General features: G+C 42.9%; 1 protein-coding gene across 1 annotated transcript in view; it reads left to right on the forward strand.

The window, feature by feature from the left end:
- EXOC4 (exocyst complex component 4) overlaps window positions 1–21,412 on the forward strand; it is a 689,199-nt gene that overhangs the window by 613,619 nt on the left and 54,168 nt on the right. Inside the window, exon 15 of the mRNA XM_090287528.1 lies at window positions 13,817–13,958. Coding sequence (XP_090143654.1) covers window positions 13,817–13,958 — 142 coding nt within the window. The remainder of the gene's footprint in view (window positions 1–13,816; window positions 13,959–21,412) is intronic.

Raw genomic sequence — 21,412 nt, forward strand, 5'->3', positions numbered from 1 at the left:
CTCTATGCCAGGGTGTCTCTCTCTCTCTCTCTCTCTCTCTCTCTCTCTCTCTCTCTCTCTCTCTCTCTCTCTCTCTCTCTCTCACTCTCTCTCTCTCTCTCTCTTATTTAATCCTCACCACAATCACCCCTAAAGTGGATACCATAATTATCCTCATTTTTACATCCTGGAAACCGGCGCAGGAGATGAAATAACTCACCCAAGGACCATTAAGCTATTAGGTGGTGGAGCCAGAACTGGAATTTTTTCAGTGTGCCTCCTCCACCGTCTGTAGGTACAGCATCCAAAGAGCGCTCTGATGAGCTCATGGGTGAGTGCGTAGTAGGCTCACAGAACGTGAGGCCAGCCCATCCTACCGTGTCCAGGAGGCACATTTTTCGTGACCCTTTGCCCCACTCCTTCCGGCTCTAGGTGTCCTCTGAGATCTGAGTTGCCTGAGCTCAGAAACAGCTCCTGAGTAGAAGCTTATATTTATTCATCAAGACTCAGTCAGGAAAACAGAAACCACTTTTAGGTTTTTCAAGCAAGAAGGAATTTCATGCATGGAATTAGATGTTTTAAAAATTGTTTAAAGGGCTTAGACAATATAGTTCAGTGGAAGCAGAGAGCACGGAAGCCAGCCTCGGGCTTGCAGGAGAGGAGGAAGGGCAGGCCATGTGCCAACAGCCCCACCGCCTGTGGTGAGGAAGCGATGCTACAGAGGCGCCCCTGCGTGCCACCTGCCTGACCCTGCGTGCCACCCGCCCGAGTCTCTCTCTGCCACTGCCCAAGAGAACAAGGCCTTCCCCTTCACTTTAGGGAGCTCCTCTCGCTCCCAGAATGTAAACCCAGAACCTTGCTGGCAAGAAGTTGGGGAAATATAGTTCCTGTAACATATTCTATATCCCTGTGGTCCCCAGCTGCCAGGAAAGGGGCTGGAGATGATGCTGAGTTGACAATAGGCAAGGGCACAAGGTATTTTCCTATCTCAGTTTCTATAGTAAATTTAATATAGGGTATTAGCAAGGGGAATATGTTCCCAAGAAAGCAAATAAAATAACACATCTCCTATGGTAGTAAATGTAAAACTCATCTTTACAAAATAAGCCCAATTCAGCTGTTGTAGCCTTAATAAAAGTCGTAACTTGTCCGTGTCTTGATGTCCGTATTGAAATAACTTATAACACAATTTCTGTCTCCTCAAGCGAAAATAATGTCTATCATTTCAGGTCAAAATGTCATGGTTATATAGATCCATAATCATTACTCCCCTCCTGTATCATAGGGACCACTCCACCCCGCCGCATGTATTCTCTGCTCTCCTCACAGTGCCTTCGGCAGCAGGAAAATAAACTGTGACCGAGGAATACATGCTGATTCCAAATCAAAATATAAATAGGACCTCTCAGGCCCTGTCTGAGTAAGCAGAACTGAGCTCTCAACAACAGAAAACGGCCTCAAAGCTTTCTCCATTATCCTTCTGCATTGCGAAAGTAGCTCGTAAGTTCACATTGCTGTAAGACCAAGCTCTGCAGGCACCCTCCCCTTGAAGACAGACCCCCGCCCTGCCTCCCTCAGAATAACATAGAACACACTATTTTAGCTCTTAGTGCCATCACTCCTGGCTTCCCCCCCAAACCGCCACTTCCTCGTGCCTCCCTGAAATGCCACCTCTTTTATTACATTGACAACTCGGAAGAAAGTTACCCTTCTCTTTTGTAGAGAGGATAAAATTTAAACCTGCCACTGTTAATCCCCTTTTTCTCCTGCTGGTCTTTCTGGAGCATTTCCACAATTCTGTAATGTGCTGATCGTTTTGTGACTCCTTATTTTAAAGTCAAAGGTCATGAGTTTACACAGTGTAAATGTCTTAATATATCAACACACTGTTTTCTTTCTGTCCCCTGGTCATGAGAACAGCAAAGCCCACGGTGCTCCAGTGTTTTGCAAGTTCTTTTGCTGAGTAATGAGATGAGTCTAGGAGTTTCAGTCTTCCGGGGTCCTCACCAGGAGGTCCAACAACAGAAATGTAGATTTACTGATCAGTTACTACATGCCAACAGAGAAGGAAAACTCTGACTCCAAAAAACCTCCGCTGCCTTGCGGCATACCTCTTCAGAGGAAAGGCTAAGGGAGTAAACCCCAACAGAAAATCCGGAGCCGGAGTCCCTAAGGCGGTTTGATGTTGTAGTCAACACCGGCAACTCCTGCGGCGCACCTGAACCCAAGCTGTATCGACTCCGTCTTTCCCTTGGACCCTTCAGCTGCGAAGAGAGGGGGGGTCTGCTGCATGGGCAACAGCAGACCCTCCATATTACCCTGCCCAGGCTCTGTAGCTTCAGCGTCATCGCAAGATGTCGATTCAACACGGGAGGAGACAGATACCATGTCACTCCCGAGTCGGACTGCACAGCCATTCTCGGTGGTGCAGATAGACTCTTAAGAAGCTACACCATCGTCTCTCGAGACGGACGGCTGCCGACGACGACGACGACTACATGCCAAGCATTGTTCCAAATGCTTGGTGTGTTTTATCTCATTGAATTCTTACAATGACCCTCCCAGACAGAAATTGTTATTGCTGATTCACAGGTTTCACAGTTTGCCCAAGGTTATTTAGCTAATAAGTGTTTGAATCAGAATTTAACCCCTTTCCGAGCCTAAACATAGGTAGCCCATCAACACGAAACGTTGTCTTAGATAGAGAAATCGGGTTCATAATTAATGAGAACACTCGTATCTTTTTTTCTTAGGGGAAGAAAATATTTTAGATTTTGAGGTAATATTCTAATATTATAATTACCCGACAGATAAAATGATTGCCTTTCTATGGAGCTTATCCTTAACTGGCATAACAACAGATGATTTATCTTTTGGTTTTTAGGAAACTTGATTCTATATGAACTTTTAATTATTCTAGGGATTATATAGCAAGACTGGATTGGGTGTGTGAACAGTGTTCATGTGTTACTAATGTACAAAGACAGAAATATGGCTGTATGTTATTAACCTTCACAAGACATCAGTCGATGTGTGTACGGCACCAGCTCATCCATTCTGCCTGCAAGGAGTGTCTGTCCCAAGCAAGATTACAGGGGCGGTACATAACCGTTACCTTTTTACCACAACCCGGAGAAATGGCCATGCTTCTTCTCACTGACTAGAAATTCTCTTAGCCACGTTTACACCTGCAAATCCTACCCCGCGCGTTAGCAACTCAGCTCTGCCTCTATTTCTTACTTCCAACATGCTTCAAAGGAAGCCAGTGCCAACTACACGGCTGGTCTCCATGATTGTGTACTTGGTGGCAAGTTCAGCTCTGTCTTCCAGATAAGTCGGTTGTCTGTGTGTTGTCCACACACCTTTAAGGATTCTAAGATTCTGCCAGCTTTGCTCTGCAGTCACAGTAGCTCCTCAGGATTTGTCACTAAATGTATAAAGCAAAGTTGATTGTTCCGAAGCGTACTTAAAGCTAGAAATAGAGGAGGAGGAGACTGTGGTTTTGTTACTTATTTATCGAACACATTTATATTGAATAAATGATTGAAGTAGTCATAACAGTCATTGTCATATATTAAGCACTTGTGTGTTAAACCCTATTCTAAGCACTTTTCTATTTTCTTATTTAATCACCAGGATGCTATGAATTAGGTATGATAATCCTCCTTTTACAGACAGTCTATTAAAGAGAACTCTGTCCAAATGCTATGAGACAGTCAGAATTTGAAGTCAGGTCTGTCTGGTCTGCAAGGGGCACCTTCCTGTTCACTGTACTTGACAGCCACCTGCTGGCTCCAGAAACTGCACTGTATCCTGGGGATACAAGGATAAAAGTGAGGCTGTACTTGCTCTCAGTTGAGAAGGTAATGATTCTTTCTCAACCTGGGTCTAAATTTATGAAGGATACAGGCTGCCTGAAGAGGAAACTCAGGGCAAAAGGCAACTGGGAAAAGATAAATTGAAGACAGACCCCATACGGGACTTTCAATTTAAGTCCTTTAGTTCTGTCTTTATTTGTGGCACTTATTTGCTGTGTCATATTGGAAAACGTGCTTTATTTCTGTTTGGTTCAGCTTCCCCGTTTGTAAACAGGCCCAATGGTTCTAATTCACACAGTGACTACGCCGTCCCCTAGGGCTCTTTGGGAGATTTACAAATGCCCAAGCTGGAAGGATGCTGTTTTCACAACATGGATAAACGTTAGCTCCTTGCCACATAATATTTTTGCCTCTCAAATTCTACAAAAACTTACATCCGTGTCACTTATTCACCTGAAATATCCGGTTAAGTATTTGTTAACACTTCAAGATGCTCTTTGATGCGGAGTTTTACAGAAATACGAAAGGCTGTCAAAGTCCATGGAAATCTGATACAGTTCCACGGTTGTGCCTTTCAACAGAAGGACAGGCGCTGTGCCTCAGCTTTTTCCCCCCATTTCTAGAAATTTTCATTTCCGGCAGTGGCTGATTTGGCCACATGACTCGCCTTTTAGTGGATAATTAGGTTTTTACAAAGCCTCGGGGAGGATTATTTGGAATAAAAGAAAAATCAGTATTAATGTTTCCCCCCAGGTCCCAAAGAGACTGCGGTCTGTACTGACACTCACGATGCAGAAAAGCCACGTGTCTGCTGGTCTGCACTGTGCAGAGGGAGGAGCCTAAAGCTAAAGTCTTGCGGGACCTGGCGCGCTCAGGCTTGTCGCTGCCACGGAATGCTGCTGCATGGTTACCTGGGTGTGCTTTTCCTTCTGCGGAACGGTGCCGTGTCGCGTGTGTGCCGTTAGCTCAGAACTGGCCTCTCATCCTGCGGCCACCTAAGGAAATAGCTCTCCTTTCCCCCTCGCTTTTTATTTTTGTGTGGCTCCTCTCAGTGTGCCCTACACAAATCTCCTTCGTTCCCACTGCATAGGGCAGTATTTGGGAAGATTCTTCAGGTTCAAACACCCGTAGCCTTTCTGGGGCTTAACTGCTTACCCTGAAGCAGAATAATGTTCCAGGCCAGTGAACTGTTTGGAAGATGTTTGGTTAAAGGCATTGGGAAGATATAATGGAAAAAAAGAATATAAAGTACTTGGATTTGTCCTTAAAGATTAAGTTCAACAGGCATTATTGCTGAGTGTAAGGAAAGCGTGGAGGCTGTGAGACGTGCCAGGGAGACTGAGGTATTGCTTGTGTTCTGGTGGGTCTCACACTCTGCCAGGGGTGCCTTCGGCAGCACAGAGCGCAGCGTGCCAGCCAAGAAGGGCAGGCAGCGTGTGACGGGAGTTCAGAGGGTGGTCTCCAGTGCTGTGGCAGGCACCTTGCTCGGGGCCAAGTCCCCCATTTGGTCCTCACGGCAACTCTGAGTTGTGTAAATGAGGAAAATGAGGCTTAGAGTTGTTACGAACTGTGTTCTAGAGGACATAAAAAAGGGAAAGAATGAGTTTTATTTCTCTGGGAAGCAGCAGGAAAAGGTATGGCTTCAGGTCCTGGCCTGTTAGCTCAGTTACTTTAGAGCATCATCCTGATGCACCGCAGTTGTGATGGGTTCAATCCCCAGTCAGGGCGCATGCAAGAATCAACCAACGAAAGCATAAATACATGGAAAGACAAGTCCATGTTTCTCTCTCTCTCTCTCAAACCAATAAATAAAAATTTTTTAAAAGAGTATGGTTTCATAGAGATGAAATATACTCTTAAGCAGGCTCCTTAAAGTTAAATTCTTTATCAAAGTCTGATATTTGTGGGGGATTTGGCCTCATAATAATACATTCTCAAATAAATGGTATTCACCACTTGAGTCACTACCTGGGCAGTGAGTGGGACAAGCATATCTCTTCTTCCCCAAAGAGTTACTCTCTGTAATTGGGGTAATAATAGAAGACATGTTGGAGGAGAGAAGGAGAAAAAAGAATGACAGAGACATGTTCCAAAGAACACTTAAGAAGTTATGTTGCCCACAGGCTTGTGATTAATAGGGGGGAAAGCTAGAACACATGACCGTTGAAATAACAAATGCTACCAAGGAAGGCAGGTCTTTGCCTCCTGTACCCACGGGAAGCAATTTTGCTTTACCGTAAATATATTATCATTTGGGTGACTAGGCCCTGGAAAAGCAAATATAAATAAGACAGCTTCTCCTTACCCTCAAGGTCCCCCATCTTAATCTGTCTTTTCCTTCTTGTTAATGAAAAGTGGAATTTCTTCCACTTTTTCCAACCCCAATTTTTAAAAAATTCCTTCCATTTGCCCTTCTTCCCCGGTAAGAGTGGACAAAAGCGAGCTCCCTCCCAGAGGCAGCAGCGAGAAGGCTCCGCATTCTCAGGCACGGCTATTAAGTATAAAAGGATTCGTTGATCAGGGATTATGTCTCAGCGTGGGCTCTATTTCCAGAGCTGGTTATACATATAGATGCAGGACTGGTATCTAATCTGAACAATGTGCTCTGTGTCCCCATTCTTTGCAATCCTAATCCTATAGGTCAAGGAACAATCTGAGTCAACATTTTGACTTTCAAAAATCAGTTGGCTTTGCTGGCTCAAACCCAAAATTTCTGAGGAAATCTGCACTGAAAAGCAATAGTTATTATTTGGGGACAAAAGAATCATTACTTCTGAAATAGGAGGCAAAATAAAAAGAACCTACTAAGCATGTTCCTTAGGTATGACCTAACCTTATGTAGAAACATAGCAAAATATCTTAAAACCAGGTTATAGATTGTTTGGAGGGTGGGAAAGAGTGTCTAAATAATTGACTTGATAAAGCTGGCTAAAGCTAGGACTGTTGACAAAGAATAGCTAGGTGTTTTTAAAAATGTGTCCCAGGAAAGAGAAAGAGTGATCAAAAAGTGTCACCATGAATTTTTTTTGTTTTGTTTATTAATTTTTAGAAAGAGAAGAAAGAGAGAGAATACAGAGAAACATCGATTTATTTATGCATTCATTGGTTGATTCTTGTATGGGCCCTGACCAGGGATTGAACCCACAACCTGGTGTGTCAGGAAGACACTAACCAACTGAGTTACCCAGCCAGGGCTGTCACCATGAAATTATAACTTGTAGCCATTTACTTAGATGAGGAGAAAGGGACATCTTCATCCTATGGAAATCCAAATTAGATGCTAGTAAGACAGTAGATACTTTAGCACATGAAGGTCACATATCCATTCCTGAAACCAGTAGGTTTATTGCTAAATAATTTATTTAACAAATACTTACCAAGTGCCTACAGTGTACAAAACACTGGGTTGGGGAAAGATTAGTCCTTATAGGTTTGCAAATAATTCAAGGGAATGAATAAAAAGTAAGGCTCGTGGTACAGAAAAATTAAGGTGAAGAGAGAGCTAGCTGGCATTAAAGTTCCAACTTGGAACTCTGGTTTTACAGTATATGACAATTTTAAAGTCTACCCCAGCATTAGGCTTGATAGCAGCATATCCCACGAGCATGTAACAAGAGGAAGGAGCAGACATGGAGGGTCTCCTGTCACGGCCCCATTAGTTCTTAACATCCCAGGCCTAATCGGTATTCCCGTTTTGTTTTGTTTTTTAAAAGATCATCCAGCTAACAAAATCAAAGGTTCTCAAAATTATTTACAAAACCTAATAACATTGTTGGAGGGATTAGGAAGATGCTCTTGCCACCATTTTCTCAACAAGATTGGGAATTAAATAATTTTACCCAGGCTGAAGCGGAGATCATTTTGCGGTGTCTGTCATTTCTCTGTACAAATAGGAAGAGGAGTCATATAAAGATTGTACCAAAATGTGATCTTCTAAAACGTTCTCCAGTGAGAAAATCTCATGGGATCATTCCTTATTGTGTTTTTCTGTCTTCTAAAAAGTTCAAATTCACAGAATTAACCTTTCTTTTCCTGCTGTGATAACCATCTTTCCCTTTTCAATTTACCACTCTGATGACAGCTGATACCAGTCTAAGCTCATATTGTAACAATTTTAGATAATATTGCAGATGCACAAGGACAGCCTCATATGAATCAATTAAAGAAGGCACAGTAAGTTGCCATTGAAAGTGTAACAGCTGCATCCTTGAAAACAGATGCTCTTCTGGGTCTGAATGAGTCCAATTTTGACTAATTTTAAGACCTAAACAGATTTCAGTCTGGTTAATAGTAGGACGTGGAGCCACTTGAGACACCCTAATGAACTACGCTGATTACTTCTTCATGACAGTTTGTATGTTGGTTTTCCTTGTGAGATGCTGGGGATTTGATATGCCAGGGATTTTATGCCAGTAGAAAAGAGACCCGCAAGCCTCAGCTGCAGCAAGGTGGCCTCATGAAACTTTAGTGACTTCTAAAGGCAACCGAATTTATAGGGAAAGTGCTTGGGCTGTAGACATGGACCAGAATTGCTTTAAACTGGTTTTGAACAGCCCAGGAAGCCAGCTATAATGAACTACAACCCTACCCCCCCACTCTGTTTCTAGAACATACTGAAGAAACTAAGGAGAAAGAGCTGTACATGGCAAGTTGTCCCTTCTCCATCCTGATCTTTATTAATCTGTTGTTATGTGAATTATTTGTCATGTTATGTTGGCCAATTAAATCATTTGCTCTATTTAATTTAAAAACATTGGTGCTTACAAAAAAATCAACATAGCCAAATTTGTATCTTAGATAAATAATTCTTGTCTCACGTTTAATTAGCTAAATATAGAGAATTGAATTAAGGTAGGGACAAGTCATCGTGTCAGGAGACTATTCAGTCCATGGAAGAGGTGAGCGCTAAACCAAGAAAATGACAGTAGATATAGAAAATACAAAATATCTTAAGAAAACATTTGTGATATAAAGTTGGCAGGAATTGGTCTTTGCTGAGGGGAGTGAGGGAGAGGAGAGATTCAAAGATCACTCTTAGGTTTGCAGCTGAGATTCCTGAATTGACAGAAAGGGAATTCAGGGTAAAGAGCAGATGCTAGAGATAGATAATGCGTTTAGCTCGGAGCACCTTGCATGTGAGATGCCTTTGGGAGGCACTGGTAAAATGAGCTGGCAAAGAGTTGATCAAACGAAGTTTAGGAGCCATCAATTCCTAGGTAACAGCAGAAACCATGAAAACGGATGAGCTTACTCAAGAGAGAACATATAGCATGACAAGTCAGGGAGACCAACAGAAAAAATATGTATCTTTGGGAACACCAGCATTTGTGGGTGAAGGAAACTGTGGAAACAATGTCAGAGAAGTGAGAAGACACTCCGAGGAATGTGGTGCCACAGAAAGGCAAAGGAAGACAGAATTGCAAGGAGGAAGTGGCCAGTCATGTTGAATGAGGTTAATACTGGTAAGCGCTCAGGGGCTTTGGCAATTAGGCTATCACTGGTGATTATCAGAATAATTATTGAACAAAGAGGCAAAGGCAGAAATCAGATCATGGCATGCAGAAGAGCTCATGGAAGGCAAGACTGCAGAGAAAGCAAGGGTCGACAGTTCTTTTGATGTCTTGCTAAGAATCGGAGGTCTTCACGGGAGGAGGGACAGAGAGTAACAAGGACAGAGGGCCTGGGGAGAGCAGCGTGAATCTGGGAAACAGTTGCTGAGAAAGCAAAAGGGGCTGGCCAAGCGCTAGTGAAGGATGAACAAGTGCTATTGAAGACTTTTCAGAATGAAATCCAGAAAATTTTAGTGGCACCGATCCATACTTTTGTTTCTCTGTCAAAAGGTGAGTTGCAGAATTAGCCCAGCGTTAGATCAAGTTGCCAAAGAAGACCCTAGTACTCAGAGGGTCATTCACCATAGGGTGACACATAGCCACCTCTAAAAACCAGGCAACGGTGGGAATACAAGCTTTTCACTTCCGGAGTCTCTAGTGAAATGAGCAAAGGAAAATTGGAAATATCTTGTTGGTTCACCTAACAAGCAGTGTTTGTCCCAGACACCGAGAGTCAGCTTCCTCATAGACCAATCAATTTATTATAGAAAGCCACGGTTATATTGCCACAAACAGTTCGCTAGGAGTCTCAAAGATGCCTGCTTTTATGCAGTGGCTATAAGAGAAACAGGGATATTGTGAATGATCTGACGTGACCTATCCCCCGGTATTAGAAAAACAGCTCAAAGTGCATATCTTAATACAATGATCAAGCACTAGTATTGTTAAAGGCCACAATATATGTGTGTTCTGCCGATGTGAAGCAATCCCCAAGATATATATCTGACCACACAGCCTCAAAAAGGATTTGTGCAAGTGTGTGTGTGTGTGTGTGTGTATCTTGACTACAATCTCCCAAACAGCAGATCCTGCCAGCCTTGCTTTTTTGTAGATTTCCATCTGGCATTTAAGAGCTAGTTCATTGTCTCGTTGCCCGTGTTTACCATGTCCGGTGTATTCCTTCTTGCTGAGAAAACTTCAGAAACTTCAGTGGGCCCTCAAGAACTCACAAGCCAGCTTTGCAGTGGAACTCTGGGCCTCATTTTCCATATTGCTTTACTAGACTGTTCTGGTTTTGGTATAGATTACAGCCAGGCAAAATGTATAGTGTGTTGCTGTTCTGAAATGTTTTTTACCTCACTCATTGCAAGTTTTACCGTGGCTGCTTAACCTGCCATTAACTTACTCTACTTGGATTTTTTTTTTTTTTTTAAATGTCACAGTTTGGCAGTGGTCAGTTGCTACACATAATGAAATGATATATTTCTATAATAAGGTGGGGTTTTTTTTTTACCTTCTTAGTAGAATTTGTCCAGAATGCCTTTGATAGAGATTGGGATATTAGTACAGTAGTCCCCCATTACCCGTGGTTTTGCTTTTCATGGTTTCAGTTACCCGCAGGCACCTGCAGTTCAAAAATATTAGATTGAAAATTCCAAAAATAAACCATTCATAAGTTTTAAAGTATGCGCTATTCTGAGTAGCGTGATGCGATCTCGTGCCACCCAGCTCTGCCCTGCCTGGGATGTGACTCATGCCTTTGTCCATCATATCCATCCTGCTTGCCACCCTCCCATTAGTCACTCAGTAAGTAGCCTTCTCAGTTTCCAGACCCCCTGTCATGGTATCACAATGCTTGTGTTCAAGTCACCCTTCTCTTACTTCCTGATGGCCCCAAAACACAAGAGTGGTGGAAGATGCTGGCGATTTGGACATGCCAAAGGGAAGCTACAAGCGCTTCCTTTGCATGGAAAGGTGTATATGTATAGGAAAAAACATAGTCTGTATAGGGTTCAGTACCGTTCAAGGTCTCAGGCATCCACTGGGGTCTTGAACGTATCCCCTGCTGATAAGTGGGAACAGCTGTGAAACTTGGAACCTCAGACCATGAGTCTGATTTCTTCAGGATCTGATTTCTGCCCTTTCATCAATACATAGTATCACTCTATGCCACGGTCAGTGTCACATAACAGAGGACTCCGGCAGCTCAAAAGCCCAAAAGTGCTTTGAAATAATTCGATCCACATTACTTATGGTTGCTTTCATCCAGCCTGCCAAATGAAAACGTTGTGAAGGCAGCAGTCTCACATAGGGATGACGCGACGTAAGTAATGTTAACACAGAGAGTGAATGTCACGTCCCACACCTAGCCTCCCGCAGAGTGAGATGCTGAACGTGTCGGGATGCCAGGGCTGGTCATAATTTTAAATCTGCATTGCTGCACTCCCCTCCTCCTGCACGTCAGTTCCTGTAAACAGAACTTTTCTTTTTTTTTTTATGTTTGCTGTGATCATTTATTAAAGTCTGGTTCCATAGTGGGGAACTTAGCCTCGTAAGTCTTGACTCTCTCTCTGGTCTCGACTGTGGGCTGGGCAAGGACCTAGGAATAGATGCATCTCTGAGAGCCCACAGCTGTAGGCACTGCTGTAGCTGGATGTTGACTCTGAGGGGAACACAGTCCAACATTTAGTCAGTAGTGCCTCGCCATCTCCTAGGACACCACATCCTCTGATGAGGAGAAGAATTTTCCAGTGGAAAAGCAAAAAATACTGATAAATGGAAATTGAACTTAAAGATGGATGGAATTATCTTTTAAGTAGCTTGTTGCTATAATTAAGCTTCTTACCCTGGACAAATCACATGCTAATGAAGAAGAAGAATTATTTGTGCTTATTATTTATGTTAATATTGAGTGAGTTTTATGTGCTATTGGTCTAAGTATTTTATCTACATTAACCTATTTAATACTCACAGCAACTCCATGTTCTAGGTGCTGCTATCTCCATTTTATGGAAAAAGAAACTGAGGCACACAGAATATAAGCAATTAGCTTTTAATCACATAATAAATAGTGAGGACAGGACTTGAGGCCAGTCTTTGAAGCTCTAGAGAACTAAAAGAACTTCAAAAAATTTTTTTTAAGATTTTACTTATATATTCTTAGAGGGGAAGAGAAGAAGAAAGAGAAAGAGAGGGGCATCAATGAGTGAGAGAAATATCAGTCAGTTGCCTCTCGCACACCCCCAGTTGGAGACCTGACGCACAACCTCGGCTTGTGCCCTGACTGGGAATCGAACCGATGACCTTTCACTTTGTGGGATGATACCCAACCCACGGAGCCAGGGCTTAAAAGAACTTTTGAATAAAATTGCCAAATTAACTCTTGGTGACCTTGGAGAAATTGTGGGGAACTAGATGTACAACAGAAGTCTAGACATAAACAAATGTAGTTCACATTTTTGCTGTTCATTATTTTCCTGAAGACAGCGTCCAAGTGCTATTAAATATTTTATCAGTTACCTGGGAAAGATGTAGAAGGTAGCTTTATAAAACTTTCCAAGGAGACGTCTGTAGGACTTTAGTTGACTATAAGCTCCATGTGAGTGAAAGTAGAACCTAGCACACTACCACCCCCCAACCCCCGGACACCTTAGGTTTATAGCAAGTAGTGTAGCATTGAGAAGAAAGGCATTGATCACCCCCTCTAGGCAGATGAGACTGCTCTGCAATATTTATTATGTTTGGTCTTGCATCCCACATTTCAAGGGAGGTATACAACAATTGCAGTGGTTTTGTTGGTGAAGTATAAGAACTGTAGAATTATTCAGTTCATTCATTTGAAGAATAGTTGACAAACTGGGGATATTTAGCTTGGAAAAGGGAAGACTTCAAGGAAGACAAAGGAGATATCTTTAATACTTGAAGTACTGACACATGAGAATGACTATAAAGTTGGCAGAATCAGAGCCAATAATTAGAAGATAATGATGATAGCCTGGCCAGGTAGCTCATTTGGCTAGAGTAGCATCCCAATACCCCAAGGTTGGGGGTTCGCTCTCCAGTCAAGACACATACAAGAATCAACCAATGGATGTGTAAATAAGTGGAGCAACAAATCAATTTCTCTCTCTCTCTCTCTCTCTCTCTCTCTCTCTCTCTCTCTCTCTCTCTCTCTCTCTCTCTCTCTCTCTCTCTCTCTTCCTCTCTCTCTCTCTAAATATAAATTAAATAAATAATTGTTGCTGTTTTTTTAAATAAAAGAAGTTAATGATGACAGATATGGCTTGATGCAGGATGGTCAGAGCTTTCAGAGATGGAATCAGCTGCCTCAAAAGGTATTGAGTTTCCTTTCACAAACATTTGTGTGCTGAACAGCCACTTGCAGATGTATAAATCACACCAGGATAGACCACGTGGTTGGGCCAGATGTCTGTTAAGGTCATTTCCAACTCTGAAATTCTGTTTTTGTCATCCTGCGAATAGATTCAAAACAATCATCTGGGCTTCTATGTTTAATCAAGGACAGAAAAGTATTTTCTATCCTGTCTTGGATGCCTAATGCTGCCAATGCTACCATTTGCTAAATGGGTAAAAACAACATGTTGAGCAACAAAATAACATTTCACTTTTAAAAAAATATCTGTGGGCATCTAGTGAAATGATTGGTGTTGTTCTCTCCCCTTTTCTCAGTGCTGTCTCCTGCGCAGGACAGTCACATGACCATGGACCTCCCCCCGGTGTCTGAGCAGATCATGCAGACTCTGAGTGAGCTTGCCAAATCTTTCCAGGATATGGCCGACCGCTGCTTGCTGGTCCTACATCTGGAAGTCAGGTATGGCAAAAGCAACACGCAAGACTGACATTGAAATACACTGTGGGTCATAAATCAACTTGCTTATTTCCATGGAGCATCACCAGCATTTTTGGTTATTATTGATGATGTCCTTTTCTTCCACTGAACGTGACTTTTAGCCTTACCCAGCCACTCGGTAGTTTTCTGAGCTCGTATTGTATTGTGGATATGGTGATTCAGGGTTAGCAAGGCCCATGATATCAGAATGACCTGGAGCTGAATGTCTATACCAGCTGACTAGTCAATCTTAAGACAGTGAATTAAATTCACTAAGCCTCAGTTTCCTCAACTTAAAAACAGAGACAATACTTCTTAACTTACGGGTTTTATAAATGGCATAATTAATACGATGCCTGCCACATAGTAAGTATGCAGAATGTGGTGGCTTTGCGATTATGATGACTTTACTGACACTGATATTTTCACTGAGGTGCTCTGCTAATCAGGATGGCAGTATACAAATGCAGGAACCGTGATCCCTTCCTTCAAAAATTTAAAACCCAACTGAAGAGATTAAGTTAAAATAATACTTCAAGAAAATGCATGTAGTTTCAAGGATGCCGTACTCCTGGCCTCTTGTTTCTTCCCCTGCCATGGAGACTATTCTGTTTAGCTTTGGTAACCTCCTGCACATACAGAAATGGTAGGAGGAAAGGACGAGAGGGTCTTTCATTGTTGGTTCATTCCTTCAATAAATACTTATTGAGTGCATTCTCTGTGCCAGGCAGTGTTCTAAAAGTTGGGATATAGCCGTGGAAAAAACACTCAAGGCCCCTGCTCCCAGGAAGTGTATTCTAATGAGGAGAAGCAGCCAGTGAGTAAACAAAAAGATAATTTCAGATAAGGGCAACTCATCGGCAGCCGTCCGTCTCGAGAGACAATGGTGTAGCTTCTTAAGAGTCTATCTGCACCGCCGAGAATGGCTGTGCAGTCCGACTCGGGAGTGACACAGTATCTGTCTCCTCCCGTGTTGAATCGACATCTTGCGATGACGCTGGAGTGTCCTCTCCAGTGAAGCTGAAGCTACAGAGCCTGGGCAGGGTGATATGGAGGGTCTGCTGTTGCCCATGCAGAAGACCCCCCCTCTCTTCGCAGCTGAAGGATCCAAGGGAAAGACGGAGTCAATACAGCTTGGGTTCAGGTGCGCCGCAGGAGTTGCCGGTGTTGACTACAACGTCAAACCACCTTAGGGACTCCGGCTCCGGATTTTCTGTCGGGGTTTACTCCCTTAGCCTTTCCCCTGAAGAGGTATACCGCAAGGCAGAGGAGGTTTTTTGGAATCAGAGTTTTCCTTCTCTGATGTGCCCTGACTGGAAGATCGAACCAGCGACACTTAGCTCGCAGGCCGACGCTCAATCCACTGAGCCAAACCAGCCAGGGTTATAATTAATTTCAATTACACATCTAAAATTCTCTATGTATGCATACTAAAGGAACCCCTATGGGAAGGCAGGTAAGCTGAGAGGCTGTCTGTTCATGACCCTGTTCCATTAGCAGTTTATTGGATAATCAAAGGCTCTGGAACACAAGACAGGTAGGTTGTGACACTCTTGGAGGGGAAAGGGCAAAGTCAAGTGGCAAGTCTGGAACCCGGAGTGGGGCATGGAGAACCAGGGTTACAAGTAGGCCTCTCAGCAGCACTTGGAGGGCCAGGGAATAACCAGGGACTTCCCTCCCTGCAAGGAGGTTCATGCACTAGCCTGTACTCCACTGAGGGAGAATCAGAGACCCAGGAGAGAGGCCATTCCTGATCCAGGCATCTCTTCACAGTGTAAACATCCATCTGTGACACATGCTCAGCCCATGGGGCATGGAACCAATTTCCTGCCAGTACAGAACGAAGCAAACACTAAGGCTAAAGAGCCCAGAGGGGTCACCTGACCTAGCCTGGGGCTGGAGAGATCAAGGACATGTCCCTGGAAAAGTGACATGGTGACAAGTGCCCAAAGATTGAGGTGGAGGGTACCAAACAAAGAAGGTGAGGAGGGGTTCTGTAAGCAGGGGAATCAGCATGAAGCAAGGCAAGAAAGATGAGACAAGAGTTGCAAGAAATGCTGGAAAATGATGAGTTACTGTGAAAATGATGAGTTACACAGTAACTCATAAGGGCAACTAAACCTATAAAAAAGGGTCATGGAATTAAGTAGCACTGTCTAACAAATATAAAGTGAGCTACATGGGAACCACATAGGTAATTTAAATTGTCTTACAGTCCCATTTGAAAAAAAAAGGGAAACATAAATTATTATTTATTTAACCCAGTATAACCAAAATATTACTTCAATATGTTATTAGCATAAAACTTATTAATGAGATACGTTGTATTTTTTGCCCTGAGCCTTTGAAGTCTACGTATTTGACACTCACCCTGAAATTCACACGGGTCACTTTGCCAGGCCCCAGTGCCTGCATCCGGCCAGCGCTCTCGTCCTGGAGAACGCAGGGAGTGGCTGCGGCTGACGAGCAAGTGGGATTTTGTTTGTTTGTCTTTTTAGATAGAGCGTTCAGAGAAAATTCGACAAGGTAGTAAGAAGGAGCCTAGGGGAAAAGAGTGTCCGTTTCAGACTCTGCTGAGACGGTATCAGGGCTGGAGGAGAGAGGAGTCCAGCGGGATGATTGTGGACTCCTTCCGTCTGACTTACTTTTCTTAGCATGTCTGTGAGTGGGGAAACACGTGGTACACGCACAGTGGGATACTACTACTCAGCCATAAGCAAAGATGAAATACTGCCGTTTGAGACAGTACGTGTCGGTCTTGAGAGCATTGTGCTAAGCGAAATGAGTCAGACGTTCATTCACATTTTTAAAAGATCACTTTGGCTGTAAATGGAAAAGGAATTTCAGGGAGAGAGATGAATGGAAGCAGAGTGACCAGCTGAAACCGATTATGAGCACCAAAAAGACAGGCGGAAGTGTGAGGTGTGATGGACCTGAGACACATTCTGAAGGGGTACAGTTTGTTGATAGATTGGATTGGGTGCAGGGGCTGGAAGTGGTGAGAGAAAAAGGGCTCAAGGAGACCACCAGCTTTGGGGTCGCAGCCAAGGCCCTTAGCTGCCCTGAGAAACACTGAGGGAGGAGAAAGGTTGGGGGATGGGCGAGGGGTGGAAATCAAGAATTCCATGTGGGGGATGTTCAGTGTGAGATGCTTATTAGACATGTAGGTACAGGAACAATGTCAAATAGGCAGGTGGATGCGACTTTAGAAACTTCAGGATCAGAAACCTTAGGACTGAAAAGTGTATAGTAAGCAATATATTTTCTTCTGGATGACCATGAAGTGTTATTAAAGTTGATAGAGTATTTTCTTTTCTTTTGGAGTCTTTACTAGATTTACAGTTTTTAAATGTAAACGGGACTTTGGTTCATACATCTGGACTCCAGTTAGAATTTGGCTATCTTTCTGGTGAGCCCAGGCAAAGCCTGATTGATAATGTACTCCTCACGCCACTTCTTCTCTGTGCTGCTTGCTTTTTTATTCTTCATTATCTTGCACGTGAGTTACTACTTTATTGCTTGTGAGCACCTTATGGGTGGAGTAAGAGAAGGAGCGTCGCAGGTTTGAAATCTGTTTTACTCGGCATTATTTCTGAACTCATTTCCTACATTCAGTGGTCCAGAAATAAGGCTTTTCCTCTGTGTTTTCTAATTTGATATACAATAATATTTAGATTTGTTTTCTATTTATTTGTAGGGTGACGGGTGTTTTCTATGACTAGGTAAATGCAATAGGCATGAAAGAAAACAGACACCACCCAGTAGCATTCTGATGCCTCCGTTACCTGGGTTGCGCAGAAGAACAAGGGAACTTCAAACTCATTACCGTCATAGCTCCTGGATCTTGTGGAGCAAGTGTGAGAACCAAACGGTCGGAGACAACCAAATTAGAATTTAAAGAGCCTTTATTAGCTGGCCAGCGACTGCCCACTCGTCCACAAGCCGGACTTAGGTGGACAGCCCCAACCTTAGAGATTGGGGGGTTTATAAAGCATTTCAGGTGCATTCCTGTTCCTGCAGGTGCAGAAACTTGGACAGAAATACAGCTCATATAGACAAAAATTGCCCACTATCCCCCAGGTCATTGCTCAAAGGAATAACAGTTAGGTCAAGTTCCTTGTTCTGCTTGGTTGAAGCATGTAACCGCGGGGGTCTGGTTCCCGGGACCCAAGTCCAGCTGATTACCCTACTGGTGGGACACCTAAGAAATACCCTTTAACACTGGAATTAGGTGCTGTTGATTCTGTGGGCACACGGTGTCGTCTACATTTAGAATCACCTTCTTGTAGTATAGTTCATTCCAAGTGGGCTATTTTGAACACGTTCGAGTAAAATCTCTTAAACCCTTCACCCCTGTTCTGCCCTTTCTGTTTTTGTACATCTTAGCAGTATTGTTCTATGATGCTGAACATGTTGTAGTCATTATTTATTAAGTTTACAAGGAGCCGTCCAGGGCTGTAACATCCAGCACTCCATCTCGTTTAACATTAGTCAAAAAACAGAAAGAGATCATTTTGAGAATGAATAACAAAAAAAAGCTGAGTTTTACTGCAGACAGCAAACATGTTTCTATTTTCTAAATTGAATGTCTTCACCTCCTCATCTAACATGATTTGAACATTCAGGTTGCTTTCTTATAAGTATACTCCATTTTGTCTTTGTTTCGTTTACAGTACGATATATAAAACTAGACAGAACATGCCGTGTTTGGCTCAGATAGTGAATGTTCACACACTTTATTCATTCCTTGTCACATACTAAGCTTTTTATTTTATTTTTGCAATCGATCATGAATAAGTTTACAAAATGACTAAGATGCCTTTCAAGCAAATCATTATGCTGTTGTATAACAGTGCTAAAGTAGAGACTACCGTGTACCCTGGGCACCCACAGTGGGTGACTGTGGGAGAGACCGTTTGCTCCCGGAAGGCAGAAATCAGGGGTGTCTTGTTCGTTGTCATGGCCCGAGAACCAGGAAGAGTCCTGCTGCCTAATAGGTGCTCAATAAAAATATCAGTGACTCTTGAGAATTAGCTGGCTTGAGACCAAACCCAGGTAAATTAAGTGCTGTTTCCCCAAATAAAACCTGCCTCTCGTTAAAGAAAATGAATTGGTTTAGGGATTCCGTTTTCACTCAGAATTTCACTACATTTATTTGAGAGATACGTACAGAGGTTCCGCATAGCCAGGGTCAGCCTCGTTGTCATGATCAGCTGTGTTTGTTTTATTCCCATCCCGCTGTAAGAAAGGACGAGAACTTAGCTCCTGTTGCCCAGGTGCTGGTACAATGAAGAGTGGCTGGTTAGTCAGTGTCTCTGACATTTTCACCCAAGAAGCCACTGTCGTAAGTGCATAGATAGAAGAGACAAAAAAAATTAATGGGACATGCTAGTGAGAATCCAGAATGACTTCAAATGCCAAAAATGTGTCTTATTCCCCCAAATAGTTTTATATTCATAGTCCATATTTTTCTTTACTGTTGTTAAAGTTTGAATCAAAAGTGTTCTCAAATCCAGTAGGTTCTGTGGTGAAGGACCCATCCAAGAGCATTTGGCATTTTACCTGTGTCACTGTAGGTCACATGTAGCCACCAAGCAGTGCCTTTGCACAATTTGAAACATAAAGCAGATGACACCCCAAGAAATGAAGGACTTGATGAAGCCATAAAACATTGCTCCATATTCTTTCAGATTTGAAGTTTAGAAGAAGAAAATTAAGTTACCATTTGCATCTAGGGTGCCAAGACTCTCACCAGCAGCAGGGCTCCCAGTAGGTTGAAGAGCAAACTGCCTGTCACTGTTGGGATCCTAAGTGTGCACTTGCTGAAATTTCAACTCTCCTGCTGTGTACTCAGCAATATTGGCAGAAAACCTTCATGCCGAAGTCATATTAAGGTCAACAACAAGATGCCAGAATTCAAAAGACATGGAAAATAAAGAACAGTTGAAAAAGAATTTTAACATTTGTCAGTGACTACTTTAATTTCTTTTTCATCTAACCGTTTTGGGAGAGGAAGATGGTCCTTTAAAATAGTGTTTATCTCTCCTCTCTGCCACTCACTTCAGGGTCTCATAAGCTGTCACCTCAAATTCATAATTTCCTAAGTAGTCTCCCTACTTCCCTTTTGTTCCATTCTCCACCTCAATCCACCCTTTATACTACACCAGAGTGGATCTTGCGAAAGCTCCTCCTACCCGATTATATCATTTCACCTCCTAACATCCTCCTGAGGCTCCCTATGGCTCCACACAGTCTAGAGTCCTTGGATAGCCTCCAAAGCCTAGGACGGCCTGGCCCCAGCCGACCTCCCCCCTGTTCACCTCAAGCTCTGTCATGTGATCCCTGCAGACCCAAAGGAGCCCCATCATTCCCTGAAACTGTCCTCCATTCACACCTTCATGCCTTTGTCCATGGTCTTCCCACTGTCCGGAGTTATATTGTTTATAATTTACTGTAAAAATACGTCAGCATTTATGTCTTGATTTTATTTTCAGTTAAGAACTGCTTAGTGTAAGTTTCAAGCACCATACTAATCCATTTCCCTAGTCATTAATCCTCCACCAGGGTTGGTTGACTTTTATTACATCAGAAAGATCAGATTCCAGAGGGATCTGTAACCAGTGCATGTACTGGTATCTTGATCAAAACTATAGTTTTGCCAGTTAGTACATGAATGTCAGAATGAGCCTTTATTGGTGCAGTTAGTCATTCATTGATGAGCAGCTGTTGGATGATCACCCATCATGAAAATGAACTGGTAGTCAAGATATTTGGATACCCCTATATGAACATAGCACACACTATATAAAACTTAGTTCAAAATGGACTATAGATCTAAATGTAAAACCTAAAGCTTTAGAACTTCAGGAAAAAACATACAAAAAAATTTTAGTCACTCAGGCAAAGATTCTTAAATCTAACACCCAAATTACTGCCCATAAAAGAAGTAAAGGATAAGTTGAACTTCATCAAAATTTAAAACCCTTCTTTGAAAGATGCTGTTAAGATAAAAAGAAAAGTGACTCTTTTCCTCCCTGGCTGCTTGAAGATTGGGTGCCATAGTGAACAACACAGTAACTAAGCAACCAGTAAGTTCATGACCAACAGACAGCCTCAGCAGAAACAGAAGTTCACTGACCTTCTTCGCCCTGCAAAGGCAACAGTACCTAAGACAGGAATTCGGGAAAAACTAGTCGAAATGTGTAAGAGCACACCAGAGGTCATCTTTGTGTTTGGATTCAGAACCTATTTTGATGGTGGCAAGACAGTTGGCTTTGGTATAATGTATGATTCCTGGGAATACGCAAAGAAAAAGGAACCTAGACTTGCAAGACACGGGCTGGGTGAGGGTCAGAGGACCTCAAGGAAACAGCGAAAGGGACGTAGAGCAGGACGAAGACAGGCAGGGGACTGCAGAGGCCGGCACTGGTGCTGCG

This window comes from Furipterus horrens, unplaced genomic scaffold (assembly GCF_987537825.1).
Source record: "Furipterus horrens unplaced genomic scaffold, mFurHor1.1.pri manual_scaffold_9, whole genome shotgun sequence".
Classification (NCBI taxonomy): Eukaryota; Metazoa; Chordata; class Mammalia; order Chiroptera; family Furipteridae; genus Furipterus; species Furipterus horrens.